The sequence below is a fragment of the Phoca vitulina genome, unplaced genomic scaffold (genome assembly GCF_004348235.1).
Source record: "Phoca vitulina isolate PV1807 unplaced genomic scaffold, GSC_HSeal_1.0 scaffold11, whole genome shotgun sequence".
Lineage (NCBI taxonomy): Eukaryota > Metazoa > Chordata > Mammalia > Carnivora > Phocidae > Phoca > Phoca vitulina.
In genome coordinates this window covers 27,743,291-27,769,083 of record NW_022589714.1, presented here as the reverse complement: position 1 = coordinate 27,769,083, position 25,793 = coordinate 27,743,291, and the positions used below count along the sequence as shown (strand labels likewise).

General features: G+C 36.9%; 1 protein-coding gene across 21 annotated transcripts in view; it reads right to left on the bottom strand.

Moving 5' to 3' along the window:
* The window catches only part of DST (dystonin), a 470,596-nt gene that overhangs the window by 21,204 nt on the left and 423,599 nt on the right, over nucleotides 1–25,793 (bottom strand). For all 21 annotated transcript variants that reach the window (XM_032409610.1, XM_032409591.1, XM_032409594.1 and 18 more), the window contains 15 exons: nucleotides 24,514–24,636; nucleotides 24,282–24,383; nucleotides 22,152–22,253; nucleotides 19,830–20,003; nucleotides 19,330–19,485; nucleotides 16,540–16,737; nucleotides 15,819–15,947; nucleotides 12,891–13,058; nucleotides 11,899–12,054; nucleotides 11,482–11,688; nucleotides 8,839–8,958; nucleotides 5,978–6,147; nucleotides 4,518–4,677; nucleotides 1,665–1,859; nucleotides 1,026–1,154 (listed from right to left, as the gene is read on the bottom strand). In XM_032409610.1, the coding sequence (XP_032265501.1) occupies nucleotides 1,026–1,154; nucleotides 1,665–1,859; nucleotides 4,518–4,677; nucleotides 5,978–6,147; nucleotides 8,839–8,958; nucleotides 11,482–11,688; nucleotides 11,899–12,054; nucleotides 12,891–13,058; nucleotides 15,819–15,947; nucleotides 16,540–16,737; nucleotides 19,330–19,485; nucleotides 19,830–20,003; nucleotides 22,152–22,253; nucleotides 24,282–24,383; nucleotides 24,514–24,636 (2,289 nt within the window). The remainder of the gene's footprint in view (nucleotides 1–1,025; nucleotides 1,155–1,664; nucleotides 1,860–4,517; nucleotides 4,678–5,977; nucleotides 6,148–8,838; nucleotides 8,959–11,481; nucleotides 11,689–11,898; nucleotides 12,055–12,890; nucleotides 13,059–15,818; nucleotides 15,948–16,539; nucleotides 16,738–19,329; nucleotides 19,486–19,829; nucleotides 20,004–22,151; nucleotides 22,254–24,281; nucleotides 24,384–24,513; nucleotides 24,637–25,793) is intronic.

Here is a 25,793-nt window from a genome sequence, read left to right as displayed (position 1 = left end):
GCATTCCGTTCCTCCAGATAATGTTAGACAAGCTTGCACCACTTTTATTAATGACAAGGCAGTATTTCATCGCTGTAGGTTAGGCGACCCATCATTGAAAGAGCACAGTCACCACAAGTAAGAAGTCTCCCCAGATGACGTGATCTACGCTACCCTGGCACTAATGACATCCTTTGAACCTGACACTGGAAGATGAGCTATTCAGGGGTGTTAAACAGACCTTTTAAATGAACATGTTGACATCAATATCGCATTCAGTGTTAGCACTGCAAAATTTCTAATTTTTTAAAAGTCAAATGTTAAAAAAAAAAAAAAAGGAAAAAAAAAACCCCACATGTGTTAAGAGGTATCCAGACCACTCTCTTGAGGGTTTTGCTAGTTCTAGGCACTGTTACAAAATAGATGTTGACCTGAAAACTCAGTGGCCAGATTTTTATTTGGTTAACTATTCAATAGTGTATCTACTTGCAGAATTCATTTTAAGTTTATAATTTATACTACGGGCTACTCCTCAAAAGAATTTAAGGTGGATCTCGATTAAAGCCAGAACTGGCAGAGATTGAAAAATAAAATTTTAAGACCAGTTACTAAATTACTTGCTTGTCTTGCTTACTAAGGTCAAAATTGTTAATTTAGAATTCTAATGGTATAACTTTATAAAAAATGCCAAACGCCCATGAAGGAAGTTTCATTTTGAAATGTACATGCAAGTACAATGAAATTGACCGGTTTTGGTCAGAAGCCAAATAACCCCCTAGAAAAATCAATGTACTTCCAAGAGACAGGAGACGGTGACTCATTTCAGAATAACCACCTTCTTCATAAAGAAAGCATGGAAAGATAGCTACACTTATTTGGGTGCATGGGGACACACCTATGTAAGCAAGGAGGACACAGGTAAATTCTCAAATGTGCCAGATCTTTAATTACTTCTCAGGAAGGGAAATATGCATGCAGTTGATATCTACAATCATGAGTCTATTGGATTTTCTCATTTCATTTTACTTAGCATTTATATAACTCACTTTATGCTGATCAATGAGCGTCCGAAGAGCATCCTCGTCGTCTGGGAGAGCGCCATGGAAACGAAGGGTTTGCTCCGCCTCAGCCAGCCACTCCAGCAGGGCATGCACCACTGAGTGAAATTCCTCTGCCTAACAGTTCACACACACACACACACACACACACACACACACACACCCGAAGAAGATCCCCAAAGATGCTTGTTAGTATAGAGTCCTTCTCTCAATGAAAAAAAAAAAAGTCTTACATTTACATTGATTAACGATATGCATTATTACCACTAAAAAGATAAAGATACACGTTGCTACACTTTACAAATGTAAGACCTCTAATATATCAAAAAGTCCTATATGAAGACTAATTCACCATTTTAACAATCTGATGTTAGATGCAGGGCAGCCCATTACGCATTCGGGCTGAAAAATTACGAGAGCAGCACTTTTATGTGAAGATGAGAAAACTTCCCTCTGTGACTAATTTAAACTCTTGGGGGGAAGCAAGGCAAGGATGCTCTAAGAATCTACTTCTCCATCACTGTCCCAGTTAAGAAAGGAGGAGTGAAGCAGTTCTCCACAAGAGCAGTTCTTGTTGAGGCTTTGATAGCTTTCTCTACCCCCAGCTGCAATTTACAAGACTTCTACCTGACGCAGGGCTGCTTCCAAGCGCGTCTGCTTTGATATGGAGAGTGCACACACGGTCTCCCAGCGTGTGCTCAATTCCTGCATCTGGACCTTGACCCAGGAGGAGTCGTCTCGGCTACCCTCTATGAGCTCTCGTGCCGAGCGCTTCAGGGCCTGCACGCTGCTGGTCCTCTTCCCCAGTTCTTTTTGGAAAACCTAGAAAGAGCATATTTTTATAAAAAATTTATTTTTAACAACAAAACGAAACCAGTAAAACACAGTTTGGAATATATGTGTACATGACTCATGTACCAGTCTCTAAGATCTACAGTTTAATGAGCCATACTTTTCACAGAATCTTCAGGAGCTAAGTCATGACATATTGCTCCTATCAGAGTGCTGTGAAGAACATGGTAAAGCTGTTCAATCTTCTAGCACTCTCCTGAGTGAACAAACCTTAATTTTCAAATGATGCCTTGGATTTAAATAATGGTGGCCACTCAGTTTCAATGGCACAAAAGAAAACATCACATTCTCTTTTTTCTATAATTCTTTAGTATGGCATCCCAATTCCTCTCAAATCCTCTAAGTGCCCAGATGTGCAGGCTACCTCATTCCTCTTAATTAACAGACATATCTAACAGACTAACAAAGAACTAAGCAATCCTGGGGTACTGCACGGGGGTATTGGAGGGAATGGCAGGGGTGCTCACAGGGAAGTGGTGTGCAGTCTTCTTCTCTGCAACATGGCTTCAGCTTTCGGTATCCTGAGAACTAACCTCCAGTGTCAAATTTTAGATGCTTACATCCTTACCTGTCATTTTGGAAGAAAAGCTTTTTTCCCCCTCTTGCCTAATTTTGATAAACTTTGATGTGTCAGGAGTTAGACTGGCTTCTTTTGGCCATAGACCTAATCCAAAAAATGAGCCCAGGGTCCTTCATTTCTGATCCAAGAGTCTGTGTATGCAACTATATCTTTCAAATTAACCAAGCTTATTTTAGTATATGTGCTGCCGAAGCGAGCACAAATTAACCAAGCTTATGGATAGAATAATATTAACTTATTTTTCTAAAAGGTGATCACAAATGAATTATTACTAAGCACATCTTATCATTTTGGCTCTATCCATGAGTTTCTATTCTGATAATCAGATCATTCATAAAAGTGAGGCCATCAAAAACAATCCAAACATAGTGGAATGAATTATTTGCTTGATTTCACTCTAATGGTGTTAAATGAGATGTGTCTGCAGACAGACAGACACACACACACACACACATACACACACAGGCACAGAAAATACAGTGTCTATATAATCTGTTTGTGATAGGACTAGCCTGATAGTTCTGAGCAGACTTTCCAATGTACTTTGTGAACTTAAACTTCTTCCCAAGCCTTCCAGTTGTATTACTAATGCTGAATGATTAACTTATTCTTGATGACCTTTAATATATAAAAACCTGGCAAGTGCTGAAGGGAGTAAATATTTAGACAGTGAGTTTATACAAATGGCATTTATGTAAAAAGTAACATTACACTATTCATTACTCATTGAATGAATGCCAAGGAATAAGAAAGTTTGTATTAATCATGCACAAAACATTTGTTTCAATATAGGCAAAGCAACAAAACTCAAAATTCTTAATTTTGTAGGCCCAATCACAATTCTTCATTTATTCTTTGATTTTTTGATAATATTCAAATGCAACAAACTCTCTTTTATAGATATAATCAGATAACAGAACCAGAAAAGGGGATATAGATATGCAAAAGGACCAACTATTTAAAAAGGAACAGGTTAAGATCAAAATAGCATAGCTAGGGAAGTATAAAGAAAACATTTTAAAATGAAATAAATTTTCTGAATTCAAAAATAACAGAGGAGAAATAAAACATGAGTTCAAGTACAGTGCTGTAAGATATTTGTATATAAAGTCTACTCTGGTACAGGGCGCCTGGGTGGCTCAGTTGGTTAAGCGACTGCCTTCGGCTCGGGTCATGATCCTGGAGTCCCGGGATCGAGTCCCGCATCGGGCTCCCTGCTCGGCAGGGAGCCTGCTTCTCCCTCTGACCCTCCCCCCTCTCATGTGCTCTCTCTCTCTCTCTCATTCTGTCTCAAATAAATAAATAAAATCTTAAAAAAAAAAAAAAAGTCTGCTCTGGTACAACCATTCCACATTACTACTGTGCCTCAGATTGTTTTCGAGGTTCTTTAAGTTGTAATACAACATTTTACCATAATTTTGGACCTTGCACTCAGTATCAGTTGGAGGTCTTGAATATTCCCTCTGATTGGAACAAAAATTTTAAATCCATCTCAGGAGACTGCAAGGAAACCACCTGACTTAAGGTAATAATCGAATCCCTCAGAGCCTATGCTGATAGCTCATGAATTGCTAGAGTTCAAGGGGCAAGGTTAAACAGTTCCTAAAAACAGAAAAGCAGCCTATCTTGACCCCCATAGATCATGTCACAAATGCATATACTTATGCAATGACCAAGTGCCAGGTCACTGAGGGAGTGATTTTAAATTACATTACATAATTATTTACATACATAACAAAAGACTGTAAAACATTCTTGGAACATGTTTTAAAGCACCAGAGAATGAAATCACTTTCTAAGTTCTAAAAGGTTTTAGATCTGGAAATTGGAAGAAAAAAAAAAGTATCTCAATTGATACTAATTTCCCTGTATCACTTTTAAAGTTGGCTTCCTGATTCTGCTCAAATGTACACATATATCAATATTAAAGACTGTTATGCAGTGTGATATATAATCTCTAGATTTTAAAAGGCTAAGGTAAGGGGTTACAGTTTCCTCTAATCTCAGGATAATCAATGAGATCAATAAAATGTCCCAGAAAATAATACCTTGTGATTATCGATCAGATTCATCACCAAATCAATGTCTCCGTGGACAGGTTGGTCTTCTGCCAGCTGGGGTTCAACTCTATACAGCCAATCAATGAGGGCCTGCAAGGCATCTGTGAATTGTCCAGAAAATAACAGGGCTTCCTCCAATTTGTTTTGTCTGGGGGGAAAAAGGTGGAAAAATCAATCTGAGCAACAAAAAAGCCACCCTATATATCCGAACATCTAAAATCCATTTATGAAGGTTGAGCAGTCCTCAAAGAAAAAAGCAATATATTGGTATTCAATGCTGTTTCTTTGCTTTCCTTAGAAAATAACAAAACTTTTCTCAAATTTTCTTTGTTATTCCTTAAATAGATCGCATCTGTTTTCGGAAAATTCCCTCATCATCACCTCTAGAAATGAGTGACCCTTCACAGTTTCTTCAATAAAAAAAATATGCTTTAAAAATTTTTTTTTGTTTTAAATTATCATACAGTAAACTTGACTTTTTTGAGTGTACAGTTCTGTAACACATGTAGAGATTCATGTAACCATCATCATACTCAAGAAACAGAACAGTTCCGTCATCCCCCTAACCTCCAACACGCTGTCTGTGGTCACAGCCTGCCCCATCTCCAACCCCTGGCATTCATGTGTCTGTTTGCCATGAAATCATTTATAGGACATTGTAAAAAGCACATAATCTTTTGAAATTGAAGGTTTTAAGGATTTTAAAAAATTAACACCAAAATTTCTATATTCTTTCTGTATATACTATAGACTATATTCTAATTTTCTATTCTAATATAATTTTATTCCTAGAATATAATATTCTATTTAACCTTGATACTGACAGAAGTAATTAGATCAAGGATATATGAATTATTTGAAAACATTTCTAAGATATTTGAACTCTTCTACTAGTATTATACTTCCTAAGTACTTAAAGATTTTGAAATTAGTTCTGGGTCTTCACGTTTCAAGTAAAATGAGAAGGAAGACTGGAAAGGGGTGGATGGAGTTGGAAGGGAACACCAGGGTCAGATTGGGAGGAACTTGCCCACCACATTAAGGAGCCTGTGTTTTGGTTCACACTCAGTATTAAGTTCCTAAAAGGTATGAGGCAGGGCAATGACAAGATCCCATTCATATTTTAAAAAGACCACCCTCTTAGTTATGGGGAAACTGGATTAAGGAGGACAAGAGCAGACATGGGGAGACCAGTGACAAGTCAGGTATGAGAGGACAGGCTTGGAGAATAATATCACTTTTGAGTGGATCGAGTAATTAAAAATAAGTAATAATGAACAACGAAGCGTTCTCGGTGCAGGCAGTATGTAATTACGATATTACAGATGACCAGAAGTTCCCAGGCAAAGGAGGTATTTAAGGTTCCTAGAATGTTCCTACAAAGCACCACAACTGTATACTCAAAAGAAGCCTACAAGGTAACCAACCTGCCTTGAAGAACATTTTACCTTTCCACAGATTTTCCACAGATAGTATCCCATTTGTCTCTGAGTTCACTCAGCATGTCATCCAGTTTAAGGTTGTCATCAGCCAAGGAGGTTTTCTCCTTCAGAGAACGTCCAGTTCTGTTGGTGGTGTCATAGACAGAATGCTTGGCTCCAAGTGATTTCTGAAACTCCTATATATTTAACAAGAAAACAGTATGCATTTCTACTTAGGACTAATAAATAGGTAAGAGACATTACAAGAGTCGCCCCTAATAAATGGAGTCTAAATAGAGGAAGACATCAGGAAATAATCAAGTCCAGGAATTTTATAATTCCAACCAGGGTGGAAAAGAATCTTTATAAACTGAAGAATTTATTTTTCTCAGAAACCAGGTGTCTTTGAGAGTACCTATTATTATGAAGACAATAATTTCAAAGCAAAACAAACCTTGAATCTTTTGTAGCTATAAACCACAAACAGTATACTGGTTATAATAAAATGAAATTGCTAATCGACTATTGAAAAACCCAAGAGTTTGGAAAGGGAAAAGTAGTTAACACTCAATGAGTAACTAAAGGTCCTATGTGGACACAGTGACTCAATCTGTAAATTTACTACAGTTTTGGTTTTTGGTCAGACAGATCTGTTGTCACACATCCTGGATGTTCACAACGATGTTACATATAATTTTATCTGTGAGCCAGGATGAGGGACAAAGAAGAACCACATCTCGAAATTCCTACATTCTGACCTACTGCTCATTCTAGTCACACCCCTCGGCAAGCCTATCCCCCTCCTCCTCACCTCTATGATGCCTTACACAAGTCTCTCAGGATCTACAGATTACTTTTCCAGTATCAAATAGCTATGTTGCTAATGTGACATCTATACTTTGCTATTTTTACATTGTTAATCTGCATGTTTGTGCATGTAAATGTGTATGTGTGGGAGGGCTGGATTATATTCTGTCTACACAACTCGGTTACAAGCTTTTCTAGAGCAGGGACATTGTCTTTGCAGGCCTCTCATTATCATCTTCTATCTTGTGTGTGTTTGTAAGTATGTAATAGCAAGAATGAGACAGCTGCCACTGAATATACACTCTCAGGGATGGGAAGGAAGGAAGGTCAACTTAATCAGCATCTTACAAGTTCATAATAACATATCACGGAAACACCACCACAGTGATTCCAAATCCTGGTAGCACACGAGAATCACCCTAGATAATAAAATGCTATGCAAATGTATAATTTTCCAAAATAACCTTGGTTATAATTACCTAATGAGCTTTTATTGCCTTTAAAAGCTAGACACTTTAAGTGTCTTAATATGACTAAGATATTTATTTTGTTTTATAATAGGAAGCCACTTCATCTGGGAATTTTTAAGCAATAAACACCATTACAATACCACACTATTTCTGTAGTTTTTTTCTCTCATTATTTTTTTCTTATTATTCAATAACAGAATGTTAGTTTTAGAATCCTGGTATTGACAGATTTTTTTCAAAAGAACAGATACATAAAAAATGTTATAGCTGAATACAGGACAGATTTAAACTTTTTAAAAACAGAAAAATACCCAAAAGATGAACAGAAATGACTTTTAAAGTTGGCTTAATGTACCTCGTACCCTTATCTCAGACAAATGCTGACTTTGGCAACAAGTCACACTAGGAAAAATAGAGAATCCACCAGGGTTCTTCACATATTCTTATTTCTAGGATTCTCCAACTTACTCACACAGTATACTTTCATAAGACTCCATGACATGACAACTATGTTCAAGTTCAAATAGGCATTCTATTTTGAGAAGGAGCCTCTCTTTTTTCCATCAGAGGGGAAGGAAGGAAGGTGCTGCTCACTGTCATTGTGCTGTCAGTATTGAATGTGGCAGATCAAGGGCAGAGGGTGCCAGCAGAACAAGCCACTCATAAGTCCTCATCTAGTCAAAGAACAGGTGCTCAATGTTTCCTTCTGCCATCCTAGGATCATGACCTCCTGAGCTTAGTTAGAACCACCCAGGGAAGCAATCAAGCTATATGAAGATGATGGCTAGAACTTCCCATGATGACAAATCCTACATCACCCCAATTTTTTCCAGCTTTTTAAAAATTATCATGTTTCAAGCAATAATATATATGTAGATGCTTAAAACTATAAAAGTGTTTTTTCAGGACCCACTCTCTTTTACCCATATCCTCACCCTGAGGGGTGATGATCACTTTATAACCAGAATGACGGACCCAAATTCAAAGAGTTGAGGAGGACTGGGGGGAATGTTCTTTGAATGCCATGTGGTATGAATACAAAAGGGAGAAAATATAAAATAATATGTTTCTACACCTTCTAGTCTACACAAGAAAGCCACTAACTATGTGTCTTTGAGGATAAGGATGGAATTTCATATACAACACATATACAATAAAATACCAGTTTGTGTAGAGGCAACCAATTTTTCCCCACTAAACTGTTTTGAAAGAACATATATGACAAAATTTACATTACTTTTTGCTGTAAAATTATCTTCTACATGGCATTTGATCTATGAAAGAAATTACAAGACAGACATGTGAAAAACTGAAATGCCAACATTTGAGCTCCTATAAATCTTCTATGTTATAGATTATAGAACATTTCAGTTTTCATTTTGTGTATTTTCTTTTAACAATTCACCCTAGAATAGTGGAATAGTCAGCAGAGAGAAAAGATACTATTGCCACTTGACCAATGTGAAGGGTAATCAGTTTTAAATTTAATGGAGGTCCATATTGGACAGCCTCTTTTTTCCTAGAGATGAATAAATACACAACCAAGTAAGAGTTTAAAAGTGATCTTGAGATACAGAATGACATATATGCTTTTCTTAATTGTAGACCCACCTTATGCTGTGCAAGTTGTGTTTTTATCTTGTCTGGATCATTGGCGATTTCCAGTTCAGAATCCAAAGATTTTTCTGATTCCTCTAGCCATTCCATAAGTTTACTCCAAGCTTCATGGAACTGTAAAAGAAATGTACATCTCCGTCCAGAAAATTTTCCAGCGTGCTCGCTATATTAGAAATCTAACATATTTTTAAAATAGAAATTAATGTTAATGAAAATGTTAAAAATTATTAATTCAAATTTCCCCTAAAAAAGAAGAAAGTAGTAGCTTCATCGGATTACAAATGTCTTATTAACTCTTGGTTTCTGTGGTCGTGTCCCCCCATGGTCACTTTGTTATAACTCATTCAAACACATAAACTTTAACAAAAACAGAAATGAGACTAGAAACAGGGAACCAGGGAGAACTTCCCTCCCTTTCCTTTTGCTTAGTAATTAACATAACCTGTCAAGAAAATCTTATTTGTCCACTGCCCTCGTTGACAGATCTGGGTTTACTTCTGAGGTGTTTCACTCCCATGTTAAGGAAAAGGAACAAAAAGGGAGGGACGAAGGATAAAGTTTATAAATCGGTCTTAAAAAGTAACAAGAACAACAACAACAAAGGCCTTACCATTCTTACTTAATACAAAGGGAGTTCAGTATCTTTATTGCTGCTATCAAAATCCTCAAAGTCATGCCTGTGCCTCATGTACTGGTTTTATATGTAAGAGCACCCACGGTATGTGAATTCTAACAAAATATAATTCTCTTCGGCATCTATGACCTTGCAGTATTCTGGTGCTATGTATACTTGATTTCAGCCACGGTCTCTTTTCTGTTTATCACAGAGAACTAATGAATACTATTTTTGGATACCAAATTGTGAGACTGGTTATAAGTAATTTCTTATAATAAACTTGAGTGGATGGATACATAACAAAAAACTGAAGTAATCAAAATAAAATCTGTTTTATATCAAAGCACATTAATAATGAAATAACAAAAAGACACTTAGCAATAAACAATAAAAGCATGGGATCACAAGGCTGGCAGGGCCCGATGAGATCACCTCACCGCAAACCTGTTCCCTGACACATCCTTCCCACAACTCCAATCAATTTAAATATGAAAATACAGAGGCCAGAAGAGGCATAGAAACTGCCAAAGTCAGAGAACTACGATCCACATCCAAACCCAAACTAAGATGTTAGGATAATAAGAAAGAAAGAAAAGTCACAGTGTTTGGTAGTCCTGCTACAAATAATGTCGGCTACCACGGATGGAATTTTAATGATACAAATGCACAGATTCTAAGGCTGGTCCTGCTTTAAAAACTATTTTTAAGCCACATAAATAGAAGAAATGCTATGCTTTTGCACCAAAAGAAGCAGAAAAACCTTACAGATTAAATAAAATGAGAAAATTCTATTTTCTCCTTATAAAAGGAGAAAGACTTCTATAAATTAGATGTTCGTAACTCAAGTAATGCCCACACTACAGAGGACGCTGCTACCTTGGTGGGGAGAAGGACGTCAGGCTTATCATTAATACTGTCTTAAAAAAGACAGTAAGAGACAGATTCTATTCCACAGGCTCACTGATAACACTGAACACATCATACATCCCACTCAAAAATAAATAATACAGCATGTAATCCTACAACAAATCAATTTGTCATTTCTAAAGCTTTTAACAAATTTATTCTGAGAGCTTTAAACACTGAAACATGTGACTCCCATGACATCTTTTGTATCACCCAACTGAGCCTGGCTCCCCAAAAGAACAGAGGCCGATGCCAACTACAGGAAAATGCAACTAAATGGGGCAAAAAGAGTCATTAGAAAATTCAGCCTCAACATTACACTGAGTTTCTAGCAAAATTCAAAGATACATGCCAACCAAGCCAGGCGCGTCTCCCTCTTCCCTGGAGCACAGAGACACGGAATTTTACCTCTTCTCTGTGTTTAGTCTAGGAATGGAATATTAATAACAGGTGAAGAGAGGAAGGGGCATTCCTTGTGAGATTCTCGAGATTCTCTAGATTAAAAGAAAAAGGAAAAAAACAGCCCTAAAATGTTCAAACACTTAAATTAAAAGCAGCATGGAACTGCATCAAAATACGGGAGATGAAATAAGAGCCTGTCAACAAGGGTACAGATTCAGAGACGTGAGGAGCACACGGCAGCTCAGACACAGAATCAGCCCTTTCAGGAAGCTGCCTGGAGGGTCAAGTGTCCGCCTCTCGGCCCTGAGAGTCTGTGGACAAAGTCTGGCTGAGGAGCTAAACACAAGGTAGCAATATAATACACTTACTCCGGGTATGAGAGTAGAGATTGCAAGGACAAAGGGAAAAACAAACAAACCTAATAACAAAAAATCCGAGCCTCTTTTTGGACCTTGTTGATAACGGTTAGTCTATGAAGCCAAGCTATAATCAGTCTTTTCAAGATTAGTCCCCAGGACCGGAAGGTGCTGCCAGGGCAAAGAGTGATGTCACCACTGAAAGTCAGGCCACAGCCAGGAAATAAACCCCTTGGCCTTGTGCCACGATTGTTACAACGAATACAGCCTGCCTGAAAGTACTTTAACAGCATGATGTATATTTCAACACGTAGAACTGATTGATCTCCAAGTTCAGAGGGTTTTATGAAGGTTTACCTGCTTGGCTCTCTTCCTTGCTTCATCCAAAGATCTTCCTCTTTCTACTAACCGTTGAACCACTTTTTCCCACCGACTCTGGACACTTATCAATAGATTCTTAATTAGGACAACATCTTGTTTCTGACTGAAATATTTCAGGTGGGTTCCGGTTTTGTCCAGCTCTATTATCTGCTCACGGTGAGAATTTACTTCATTGGCAAAGACCTTTCCCAAAGGGAAAAAAAAAAAATGGTAGAATTAGAAAGAAATGAAAAACTGTTCTATCTTAAAAATGCTTTTGGTGTCATAAGCTGAACCATTCTAAAGGACAAAATAAAGTTTTCAAACTACCAAATTCATGCTTCTGACATTAAAACAGTCTGTTGTCTAAAAAGGTCTGAAATGAGAATGCTCTCCATCTGAGTTACAACATACCTTGTGTTCATCGATTTGAAACAAGACTGTGTCTAAGATAAGACTTGGCCGAGAAGCTACATTTAGGGTCTGTTCAGCCTGGGTTAGCCAGTTGATGAAGTCTTGGAGAGAATTGTGGAACTCCATTGCCAAGTTGAGGGCCTCTTCCAGTTTAGTCTGCGAAGACAGATTATTTAGTATTTGATGATATTTAATTCCCCTCCCTTCCCCCCGCCCCAGTTTAACCACTCTCTGGCAGATTTCTTTCCCATCCACACTTTATTTATACCTAATCTGTATTTCTGTATTACCTAAGCAGTTTATGAATGTAGTGGGCTTTCACTAAAATACTGGCAAACCAAATTCCTTTAAGTATAGTGAGAAGATCTCACTGCAGCTAAAAAATCTAATATAAACTAAAATTGTGATTCAGCGGCAATTAACTACAGAAGACAATTACTAAACAGAATCTGTAGAAAGAAAACTTGACATTCACATGATTAATGCTGGGGGTCAAAATACTATGAAACATATACACATTATGCTCTGTCACGGAGGGCACACAATCTAGTATTCCTAGCCTATCATTTTTCTTGTAGCATTAAACAGTGATAATTTTAATCCCTTTTCATGGACTTCTGTTATGGAAGTGCTGATTATATATACAATCATCTCACTCTCTTGACCTCCCTCTTTCCCTCCCCACTACATACATAAATAAGTGTGATTAGAATTATTTAACAATCCAGAATTAGAGTGGTTCACAAATTTAAAAATATACCTAGTAACACCTGACCTGTGATCTGTTTGAATAGACTGCTTTAACTCTGTTCTCCTGTGTTAAAAGAGAATACTGTTTCCAATTGACCCCATGAAACCTCCATATATATACGAAGAAAATTTAAACACAGATCGTTAAAAGTTCCACTGATAATTCTACTCAGAGATAAAGTAAATCCCATGAAATAAAACAACTAAAACATTCATTCTATGACATTAATTAAAGCACATACTTTCCTTTCATTGAGTTTGGTTTCCACCGATTCCCATTTTTCTTTCAAGTTACTTAAGTCTTGGTCAATTGTCTCTGCAGATTTGGGGCATCTTGCAAGCATCTGCTGGCCTTTCTGCATCAGACTTTTATATGTTTCTTCTTTAACATCAAAGGCAGCACAGATTTCCTAAATTGATATATCCCAAGTTATATCATTTTTAAGAGAATACAATCTAAGAGTTCCTTTTCCAGGTCATCAATCTCAAGCCCCTTATCATATATTCACCTCTATCCAACACAGAGAATAACCCTGACACATTCAAATTTTTCACTATATTGAAACAACACCTAAACCTATGGACATATCCTGTCTGCTAGAAATCTCAGAAATGGTGCTATCATTACCGGTCCATTCCAGCATGCTAAAGTTTGTGAAGTAATGTTTTAAATGTTTTCAAGAAGGGTTTCACTGCACTGTAACCAATCAGGTCTGTGACCGTGAGCAAGTAATTTAACCTCTCTGGGCCTCAGTCTCCTCCTCTGTAAAATGGATTTTCTAAGTCTCTCCTCAGACTATGATATGATGGCTGTAATAATTTTTGGTATAATTTAAATCTGTGTTCAGAAGACAAACAATGAATAGAAAATAAAGACCCAATACAGTAAGAGATTTGAAGCTGATTATTTAGACTTTGGAATCACAAAAGACAAACTTGTCGTACTATGAATGTTGCTCTCATTTATAGAATTTTTAAAGCTTTCAACTGGAATGTAGTGTGTTCCTTCTACAGAGAATATTAAAAAACTATGAAGGCAAATTCAGAATTTAATATCAATAAAACAAGAGTTACATTCATATAAAAATTAAGACCAGCTCTATTTCAGTGGTTCAATTATAATATGGGTCAAATTATAGCTCCTATTGAAAAGTACATTCTATGTCTAACATTTTCAACATTTTCAACTAACATATTTCAATAATTTTTAAATCTGAGATATAATTCATAAAATTCACCATTTTAAAGTGTACAATTCAGTGTTTCTAGTGTATTCACAAAAATGTGCAACCATTACTACCAATTCCAGAACATTTTTATACTCTCAAAACTTTGTGATTTCTTAAGCCCTAAAAAAACAAAACAAAACAAAACAAAAAAACCTTTCTAAACATACTTATGATATCACCTACCAAAAGCCTTTAATCCTAAAGCAAAACTTTTAAATACAGCTAAATCTCAGGAAACTGTAATATTCCAGGTTTTCTAGTTTCCTTCATTTCTAACACAACCAAATCAAAAGAGCATTACTAAAATGATATTAACAAGTAGCAATAACTGTTTAGAATTCCTTAAATCATGGAATTTACAACTATATTGGGTTAAGCAAACTCATTTTCAGTACCTCACCCAAACCAGGTAAGTGGATATATAGAGCAATATTTTTCTAAAAGTAAAGTATTTCTAAGATAAGCTCTTTGCTTTCCACCTTTTTACTACATTTTTCTAAATCAACATTTAAAAACTATTTGTTATTAGAGAATAATCCCAAGCATGTTTGTTTAAGAAGTCATTAAACTTCTACTTAATGGACACCGTCCATGATAACTATGCAGGTAGTTCCAGGAAAGTAAGAAGTATCTGAAAGTCAGTTAGGTTTTATGCAAAAGGAAGACAAGCACTGCCAAGTTATTACTTAGTCAATTATTTTTTCAGTGAAACAAATGGGTCCCCTGTGGCACCAAAAAAAATTACAGTAACAACAACAACAACAAAACCACGTACACAGTGATTTTCTACAACAATGAATATACATTAAAGTTTTCTAGGAAATTCTATACTGGATTGATAGAATTGATTGTAACTGCTCATAGCAACTGTAAACTGAGTAAGATGCTACCTCTGTTGTATTTCTTCACAACACCTACAAGATGGTTACTTCCTCTCCAAAGCACCAAATTCAAAATTATTTACAACTAAGTGCTGTTTCAACAAGCTCCTACAACAACATTGGACATCTAACAAAGAAGACAGGCTTTAATGTGTAATGGATCATTTCTTTTTTCACCAATCCTTAAGCACTTGTACTTTTATTTCCCAAGATACTAATTATCAGCATTTGGATATTAAAAAATTTTTTCTGATGCAAATTCACAAGTATAAAAAAGGACTAGTTTTCAAAATCTGAAACAGACTGCTTTCTCTTAGAACTTCTGAAGCTGAGTTATAATGTAAATGAATAGGAAATGTCAATAAATCGAAACCTAAATTTAATTTGTCAGTCCACATTTCTGTGAAAGAAAGCCAGAGTCTCAAGTTCCATTATTTTTTCGTCCTTATCTTTAAGAGTTGACAGTGCCACAGAATCTGGGTGGGAAGAGCCCAGAGGCACAAGGCCCCCAACTGGACAACTAACAGAAGCCTCCTCTTGTCCATAGCGGGTGTGGGTGTGAAGCTGAAGATACGGCCCCATCACCAGTAAAACAAACAAACAAACAAGTAACTCTTGAACAGAACAAGAACATATTTTCCAGCCTTCCAGGAAACTAGGTGGGAGTATCATGCTTACACCAATAACTTTAAAGTCAATTCTGATTACTTTAGGGACTTTTCTTTTCACTCAAGCAACAACAGTTTATAATTTACACTATGTTGTGTTACTATCCATACAAGCTCATCATTTGATGGGGAAAAGTTTGCTTCTAAAAAATGTCTAAGCTTCTAAAACCTTTTTTCCTATACTGACGCACTAATCTTTGAAATAAAGAATAGGTTCTGACTTGAAAATTTTAATCAATAAATGGTTTTTCTAAGCACTTACACATTAAGATTTCTGCTATAAAACTGTATATCCTTTAAACCTTCTCCCACAATTTATTTATCACCAGGGCCCACGCAAAATGGTCAGTGTCTTAATCGGAGGCTAGAGCTGTAGGAAATAATATACTTACCATGTGGGCATTAAGCTGCTCCCTGGCTGTCTCTGGTAAACCTCCCAGAGGTTTGGATGCTAACAGATGACGCTCTGTGTCACTTAGCCACTGCTGCAAATCCTCAATCTCACCATGGAACCCTTTCGCCTGGAGTGATAGAGAGTTTTAAGTTCGGGCCATAAACACATTGTCACTTTCCAGCAGAAAACAAGGTTTAAACAATCCCAGCCTGCTAAGCCTCTCCGTGCATGCTTAAGAGCAGGCAGGTGCAGATGGATTTGCTGCCTTTCCTCATCCTGAGAGCTCTGGCAGGTAAGACTATTACACTAAGAACCAGAGGGCTGCCTTCTCATCTGCTCGGTTCTTTATCCCACTTATTTTTACTCCTCTCCTGAGGAATAAAAATCAAACAATGGTCTGCAAACCAATCAAAGAATTCCAGGCTATTTTTTTTTAAAGACTTATTTATTTATTTTAGAGAGAGACAGAGAGAGAGAGAGAAAGAGAGAGCATGGGGGGCAAGGGAGGGGCAAAGGGAGAGAGAGAGAGAATCTCAAGCAGATTCCCCCCTGAATGCGGAGCCTGATACAGGGCTCCATCCCACGACCCTGAGATCATGACCTGAGCCAAAATCAAGAGTCGGATGCTTAACCGACTGAGCCACCCAGGCGCCCCAGAATTCCATGCTATTTTGGTCCTGCAGGCCAACAAAAGTTTGAGAATTTATCCTCTTACTCACCTGGCGCAAGGCACCATCTAGCTGCTGCTTCCTTTGTTCTGTTTTTTCCAAAACATTTTGCCAGCGTTGATTTAAAACCTCTAGCTTGTTCTGAAGGTTGCTTGCTTCTTCTCCTGCACTTGATTCAATTAGATCATTTCCGGCTTTATTAACGGCTTCCACTGTGGACTGATGGGCTAATACATCATTTTGAAGCACCTGAAAATATTAAGATAACACTATATTTACTAGCTCATAACATGTTAACATCGCTTTTAAGCAACTTTTATCTGCTGAGTTTAAAACATTCTGAAGCAAAAACATCACAGGCATAGAATTTTAACACAAGAAAGTGTTAAAATGGTGAACTTCTTTTCCCTTAACTTTGCAGCTTTCCTGGATATACCTTTAGTCTACCAACAGTCCCTGAAATGATTATGTAAGAACATTTTGTTAGTTCTTTTGCATTGAATAACCTTGCAGTCGAGGACATTAAATATCTGGAGATTATAATTAAAATGTTCTATACGTTTTCATTTGATTCAAACTCATTTTAATTTAACTTAATTTTCATGTCTTAAGTAAACAATTTTCAAAAAGGAGCGATCTTTAAAAAAGCATGTACTTTGATAGGTTAACAGTACTAATCACTTTCAGAGGTAAGAGTTAAATATTCTTGTGGCCAAAATATAAAGGTAAATCTATAAAATTCATTCTTCTAAATGGTCCAAGTCCTGCTACATAAGGCAGAGCCTAGGGGCCAGAGAAGAAAGGAGAGGGATGGAAAGATTCCCTCCCTTCTTCCGGCAACTGGGCTGGTGATTTTAAGCTGTTTCACTTCTGACCTTTAAGAAATGGAAGGAGAAGGGAGAAGTAGACCTTTCTAACTGCTCACAGATAAATAAACAGAACTAAAAGATCCCTACTCATGCCCTACCAAAATAAGTGCACCAGGGCGTGTCATGTCCCCGCCGCTACTGTATTCTATAAAATTCCTGTCACCAATGTATGCTGCTTTTAAGGACAAATGCTAAGTTTATGAAAATGTAAATGCTGTATCAACTCACACTATGGGAATAAACATCTTTTCATGCAGAGACAGTCTGACTAGTCATTACTGCTCTTACAAAAGTATAAGACAGACATTAAGTAATAAAAAAATATTAATGATACAAAATTAGTCCTAATTGCCTAATCAGATATGGTTGGGCAATGACTATATATATATAGACTATATATGACCATATAGACTATACAGAGAGAAAATTTTTAAAGATTTATTTATTTTAGAGAGATAGAGAGAGTATGTGAGCAGGGAAGGGGCAGAGGCAGAGGGAGAAGCAGGCTCCCTGCTGAGCACAGAGCCCTAACACAGGGCTCTATCCCAGGACCCCGGGATCATGACCTGAGCCGAAACCAAGAGTTGACCCTTAAACGACTGAGCCACCCAGGTGGCCCAAGCAGGAGAGAAATTTAAATTAGAGTACAATTACTATAGGGAAAAGTATAAAAGAAGGAAAGCTAAACCAAGAATACTAAAAAACTATTTATCATGATAGTAAAGTACCAAAAACCATTCATTCTAATATGATAATAAATATATAAAATTATTAAACATTTACTATTTGATAATCAAGGAAACTTATATAAGGTCAGAATTTAGGACCTAACCTTAGATAAGATGCCTCTATTAATGTGAATCTTGAAGTTCTATGATAGACTGTTGACTGTCAGGATAAATTCTACTGAACATAACCTTTTATTCTTTAAGCCTACTGACTTAAGAGATAGAGAATTTTCTTTTCATTTTTTTTCTCTGAAGAAAATGTATTTATCTCACTTTTCCTGGCCAAGTCAATGGCTTTGGTCATTTGCACAAAGATTCTAACAACTGGGTTTCAGGATTTATTTTTCTGGGCAAATGAACTTTATCGTAATAAGCTAGAGCTCAGCTCTCAAGCCCTGTGAGGTCTGCTCTGGTGACCTAGGCTGGAGATCATCTAAAGCCCGGAAGATGCCTCCTGCTATCCGTTTGGGGCCCACTGTGGTCAGCTCCATGCTTTCCTGCTCCCTAAACCCTTCAGGCTGTGCAGAGATAGGAATTTTCTATTAAGAACTGTCAACCAAATGCCACAAAGATGACAACAATATAAAGTTGTCTTGCATGTACCTCAAGATTAAAATTTTTAATTTAAAGCTTTAAATCAAGTGCAGGACATATAAAAACCTTTGTAAACGTAATAAATATTGTTAAAGACTGATTCAGAAAGAAAAGGACTAAAGACACAGGAAGCCAGTGGGAAGTAAGAGAGACACAGAGACTGCAGAGCAAACTCTCACACAGTGGGAGACATACCGGCAAACAGAAAAGATGTGCGACGTGCCACATGAGCAGCAGGTGGGACACTCGGATAAGAGCGACCGGAGGAAAAACACACACACTGCCTGCAGTGGAACATTTCGAGCCTTACAGGCTTTCCCCAACAACTTTTAAAACTAGGCTGTGTCAATCCAGTGACAGGGATAATCAGGGATTTAAACCAATGTTTGCCATGCAGCCTTAAAACTTTGCCAGAAGTTTCCCACCCTTGCTATTCTTGACAACTGCCCTGGACAATGGAGAAAAAATTTTGATTATAATCTTTTAAAAAGTGTGTTTTAAATAGTTTGACCATGAGTTACAAATGTCAAATGTGGAACTGTGCTGTAATCATAAACTTGAAAAATGCATCAAGAGGAAGCCTACCAGAAAACAACCTGATGGCACTCTAAATGCATAGAGAAACATGATACACAAGAACAGCTACATACATGATGCTTGGCAAGTTCAATTTCAATGGCCTTAGGGTCTCCTCCCACAGGTTTCTGCTCACTGAGCAGGCCCTCTGTGTGCGTCAGCCATGTCAGCAGCTCATCCAGGGCGTGCTGGAACTGGCCCAGGGCTAACAGAGCCCCCTCCAGCTTATGCTACAAAAAAAGTAGAGAGGAAGAAAATCCATATGAATTTGATATAATGAATGACATACACTTATAAAACTAACAAAGGCAAAAAAATCAATTGTTGCATGCTATATAACTCTGTAAGTATATCCGATGAAGCCCAATCATCATATCCTACATTTTAAGCTTGCAATTCCTTGTGGTTAAAAATGACATGTTTCAAGAAGCAGGAAGAATTCTAATAAAATAAGAATTTAGGGGCTTCAAAAGTTTATGTACCTAATCACCTAATTTTCTCTTTCAATAATGATTTTACCTTAATATATGAACTTGAACTTTTCTAACTTCTTAATGAAAGTGTCAGTGTTTACCTGTCTGTTGATAATTCTTTCATCCAGACTATCCCATATCAATTTCAGCTCCATTAACGGGTCTTGAACAGTGTGCTTGTCACTCTCTTCTGTTACTTTCTTCAGCAAAAGCTCTGCTTGATGGTTCAGTCTCTCCATTTCTATCTGCTGTTGGTAGGCCTCTGACTTAAATTGCTATTTTTTAAAAAAAAAGAGAATATATAGGAAAAATTTGTTCTAAATCAGAACTTTAAACAAAAATTCTATGGATTCAATATTTATTCTAATTCGTACTTCTTACAGTCAGGAAGGTGAAGAGGAATAAAAATCTAACACAAAAGAATTGTAAGTAAAAAAAGATGAGGGAAATCTTTTTTCTTTATTCGATGTTTTTATGATGGAAAGATATATTTTTTTTTAAGATTTTATTATTTGACAGAGAGAGAGAGAGAGCTAGAGAGGGAACACAAGCAGGAGGAGTGAGAGAGGGAGAAGCAGGCTCCCTGCCAAGCGGGGAGCCCGATGCGGGGCTCGATCCCAGGACCCCGGGATCACGACCTGAGCCGAAGGCAGCCACTTAACGAATGAGCCACTCAGGCACCCCAGGAAAGATATTTCTATTTGTAATTTTGATAGTTCACACTTTTGTTCTCTACAGTAAAAAAAGGTAAGAAATTTCAAGTCTAGCCTTATTCCAATATCTATATATATTCAATATGTGAGCTTTGAAATTATAGAAAATAAAATAAAAAATACACTGACATATATGAAACTCCCCAAATATGTCTCTAAGAAACGCAGATTAACATTGCCTGCTCAAACACATACACACATCTTGTATCCACTGAATGTTTTATGTTTTCCATAGCTGTGCTGCGTTAATAGTTAGTTATTCCTATGCCTCACCCACTGCTTACTCAGAACAACACTACTTTTTTCTCCCAGCGCTCACTAAACATGTATTTAATAATCTCAGCTTTGCCAACCAACACAGGTTAGCAAATGGCTGCTTGTAGTAGGAAACTGTCCTTTCATAAAATATTTATTTTTAATTTGTAATAGTAAATCATTAAATAATAAGTCATTAATGGCTAAACAGTCCCTTAATTTTTTTCAAACATAAAAATAATAATTAAAAAATACTAGCTAAGGTATCGTGAATACTTGCTTTGTTTTCACTAAACCTATAAAGAAAATAATTTTATTCTCAATTTAAGCTAAGGACATAAAAGTGAGACCAGTTAGATAACTGTCGCAAGGGTGTTTGGCTAAGTAAGTGGATGCACTGGGAGGTAATGTCAGACACTCTAATTTCAGAGAAAGCACTCTTAAGCAGCCTGCTGTATGGAAACTACTGAGATATATGTAAATATCCAAAACTGCACACCTGTGAATGTACATATTAAAGTATATCATGTGTTTACTACATGACCACATAAAGTTAAAGAAAAAAAATCGCAGTCTAATGATGGTAACCATAATAATTTCTAAATGAAATACTCTAAATTGTACTTAGAGATGAAAAGGCTACCATTTTAAAGCCAGGTAATAATTGTATACAAAAATCTAGGAGAGTTCATCGAAAATGGTGTGATGTCTCTGTGCATGGAAACTTGAAATTAGGAAGGAAACAGCTGATCCCACTTGGATAAATCATCAGCAGCACAGAGGAATTCAAAGAGGAAACAGTCCAGCCATTTTCACAGCTGGAGATCAAGAACCACAAAAGCAAAAATTACAGAGGAAAGCAGATGAAAAACAAGAAACATTTTTACAAAACAAACATTTTGGGAAACACTATTATACCACGGATGTTTCTTTAGCCTGTTAGACTAAATGGATTACTCTGACCCACTGAAGAAAACAAAAATGTTGCTATATGTGTACTGAGGGCAAGGAAACACTACTGAATAATGAAGTTACGAAAATCCCTATAGTATGAGGTACATATGTATAAAACACCCCCTCACACCCCACCAGTCCCTCCCCCTCCTCATTGCATTCCCAACAGGAGGATATCTGAAAGGCTATAAATCAAATCTTAAGAGTAGTTACCTCTGGGTACATAACATTTTGAGTGGCTTTTAAAAAGCCACCTTTTTGCTTATTTGTATTTTCTGACTTTTCTATAATGAACAGGGACTGACTTAATAATAAGAAGACTGGTATTTTATATCATTTAATGAGCACTTATATGCTGCTCATTATGTACAAGCACCATATTAAACCAGTTTCACAATCAAAATGTTAATACTTCAATTATGTAAAATAAATTTGCGTAAAGAATCCCCTGAATAAAGAACGTAAAATGCAGTCTTTGAAATTAATGAAGCCCACGCATACCTTTAGCTCTTCAATCTGCTGCTTGACAGTTTCAAGATCTGTTCCAATTGGTGACATTGAAGCTAATTTACCACCCGCAATATCTACCCAGTCAAATATGGCCTGAAAAACACATTAGTCCATGAGCTATTAGTACATCTGAAATTGCTATAACATCCCAAGGGTTACAGAAAAGTACAATCATAAATCTATACAGGTATTAAGGAATGAGCCTATTTTACAAATTAAGATGGTTCACCTAAATAAAAGCAACAATATGCTGAAAAAATTGTCCCAAATATGCAATAGATGTAACCTCCAATTCTGTGTCCGCGTTTGCAAAGGAAATTTTTTTCTGAATAGAATCTTAGAATACTAAGAACTTTCAAAAATGTGCACTTGAAAAAAAGTTTTAAAATTCCGACACATGAAACAGAGAATTCTCCATGCTTTCTTATGTCTAAGAGGCAGATTATGTAAATTCATTGAAAGAAAAAGATTCAAATCCATCTGCTTATTCAAATAAGCAAGAAGTTTATTGTTTAGCACTTGAGCAAAATATTTGGCCCAACTAAAGCCTTACATATTATTTAGATTAGCATTAAAATCCTGCACCTACAAAGATTAATATTATGACCATTATTCTGAATTACAACACAGACTACAGAGTCTCTTTTTCCTGTTCTTGTTAGGTAATACAAACATTTTAAGAAAGGCACGACTCACATTTCTTTCAGATACTGAATACACAAAATTATAATGGACTTTCATGAAGTTGCCAGACCATATAGGAGGAGGAAGAATCTTGGAAACTACCTGGTATTTTTAGTTATCATTAATAAACCCAAGAATTTAAGCAGCAACCCAGGAAATAAAATTCATTTTACTTTACAATCAAACCCTGAAACGTCTAGAGCTTCTGGACCTTTAACATCTAGTTCTAGCTAGCCCCAGCCATTTACCAAATCAAGTGGCCCTTCATTCCCACAGGTGAGGCTACTATCCTCTAGCGGGCCATGTTTTTCTCGCAGGCGTAAGGAGAGAGTGTGGGTCCTGGCGCCCAGCCAGTGACCTTGATGGCTAATGGCTCCTGAGGTCAAAAGGCTGCAAATGGTGGCAGCGCCACCTCTAGCCATGGAGAGGGCACAACTCAGTCATTTACCAACAGTACAGGAAAATTATGACCTGGTCTCACAAACTGAGGGCTGGAGCCTGATTAGTTACTGGCCATTGAAACCTAACCAATAAATTATCTCTCTGGTTAAAAAGTGGGGGAAGGAGGAAAGTTATATAAGATCTTATTTGTAGTGAATTTTTTCATATATTTCCAAAGTTCAAAACACTTTCAGCTGGCATAAAGCCTGGCTTGTGATATTTATCTTTACAAATATAGAAAAGGAATGGAATAAAAAGGAAAAGATGTTCTCATCGGAGCTTTAAAAATAATATTCACTTGCTGTTATGGAAATACTCAGAAGGGCTTTTTCCATATGGTAGGAGGAATGACAGAGTCAACGTTGGCCAGGCTGTTAGCAAATGGAGTAAGGCTGAAGAAGGTAGGGAGAGAAATGTCCCTGAGTTGGCCTCATCTGACAAGACGATTTTTTATTTAAAAAAAAGAAACTTAAAAAATGGTTAATAAACGGAATGAGAACCCTTAAGGGCTGTGAAAAACAACGATGAAAAGGAATTATGTATCTGGAAAGTAAGAATAACATTTTACATTTTACACAACAGATTATGACCTAATAAAACAGAAATCTATTTTAGTTCACAGGGAACACTGGCTTCAAATCAAATTTCTTTACTTCTGACTTTAAACTTCGTGATATTTTTAGATAGTGTTTACTCCTTTCATCTTACTCCACTCAACTTTAGAACAGAACTCCGATTCAGTTCCATCTCGCTGTCTGGTTAAACATTAAAATTTTTCTTTTCAAAGTAAATTTCACCATGTGTATACAAACGTACTTAGATGTCTCTATAGATCTACACGGATCTCGAGAAATACCTTCTAGAAGGCAAAACACGAACCAAAGTAGGCGAGGCGGTTGCTCGCACGCTCACAGCCCTGGGGCGGTGCCCATGTGAGCATCTGCAGCCCTCGGTCACACGCTTCCTCCCCCCAGCAGCCCCGCCATGACCCCCTACCTGCAGTCCGTCCTGGTACTGGACGGCAGCCTGCATCGCCTCCTCCAGTTTGTCCACCCGGTCTTTCCAAGCCTTATTTAGAGAATCCCAGGCTGAATTTAACTACAACATAAATATTAGAACTCTTTTAGTGTCATGTGTTAAGTTTTCAACTACTAGCAAATATGCTTTAGTTAAACAAGATCTCTTTAAAAATGCATTCTAGTGAGAGAAGGAAATAGGCTAGCTGTACCTCGTCTATGCTCTTCTTGACAATGGGTTTATCGGGTTCCCCACATGCAGCAATGAGTTCAGAACCCAGGTTAATAACTATATCCAGCTCTTCCTGTAGTCCATCTATTTCTTCCTTGATGGCCTACAATAAGAAATAAGCCTTAGAGTTCTAAGCAAAAACACACTGGAACTAAAAAGACGCACACGAAGACATTAATTAGAGTTATTTCTAGGAGGTGGGATTAAGATCAATTTTCTTCTTCTTTCTCTTTTCCAAGCTTCTGCAATAAGTTTTTTCAGTAAGAAGAAATATTTTAAAGAAAAAAACAGCACCCTTTGTAACAGACATCAAATGTTTATTATGAAAACAATATTTAAAGAATTAATTCTATATAACAAATATCAGAACAAGCTCCTTTAAATATTAATAACAATGAAAAGTGTAGAAATATATTTTTTGTTCCAAACAGAACAGTTTGGCAATATTCACTTAAAATACAGGTTAAGTGGTCTAAAAAAAAAAAATCTAAAAAAACCCTACCCACTCCCCACACAACAAAACCAGATACAGAGAACAGACTGGTGGTTGCTGGAGTCAGGGGATGGGGGAAGGAGAAATGGGCGAAGGGGGCGAAAAGGTGAAAAGGTACAAAGTTCCAGTTACTAAAAAAGAAGTCATGAGAATATAATGTACAGCATGGTGACTGTAGTTAATACTACTATATTGTATATTTGAAAGTTGCAAAGAATAGATCATAAAGAATAAAATAACAACAAAATAGATGTAAGTAAAATACGAGTTTGAAAACTTCATACAAATTAGCATGCTTGTTAGTAGATTTAGGATAATCTAGCTCTGGATTAAATTTTATGTCATTTCCCTAGGACTTGTAAACTACAAAAAAAAAAGGAGAAAAATGCAGTGTTCTACTTTTGCTTTTATCTTCTTGGTTAAATATATTCATTCACTCGAGAAACACTCAATAAGCATAAACCAAGCCCTAAACTAGGCATTGGGGGTACAAATAAAATAGATAGGGCCATTCCACTCAAGGAAACTAATGTGCAAAGATACAGAGACTAGAAAGAGCACACCGCAGTGGGCTGGGGGAGCCACTTTCTAATAAAGCAGCAGCAGGACAAAACGGCTTTGGAGACACAGGCTGGCCTATGCTAGGATGTGAGAGCCCAGTCCACTGTTGGAGGGAGTTTGGATTCGATACAGTAAGCAGTGGATGCCTCCGAGGGGTCTGAAGCAGCAATACAGTGAGATCAGATCTGAAGAGAAGACTGATGGCA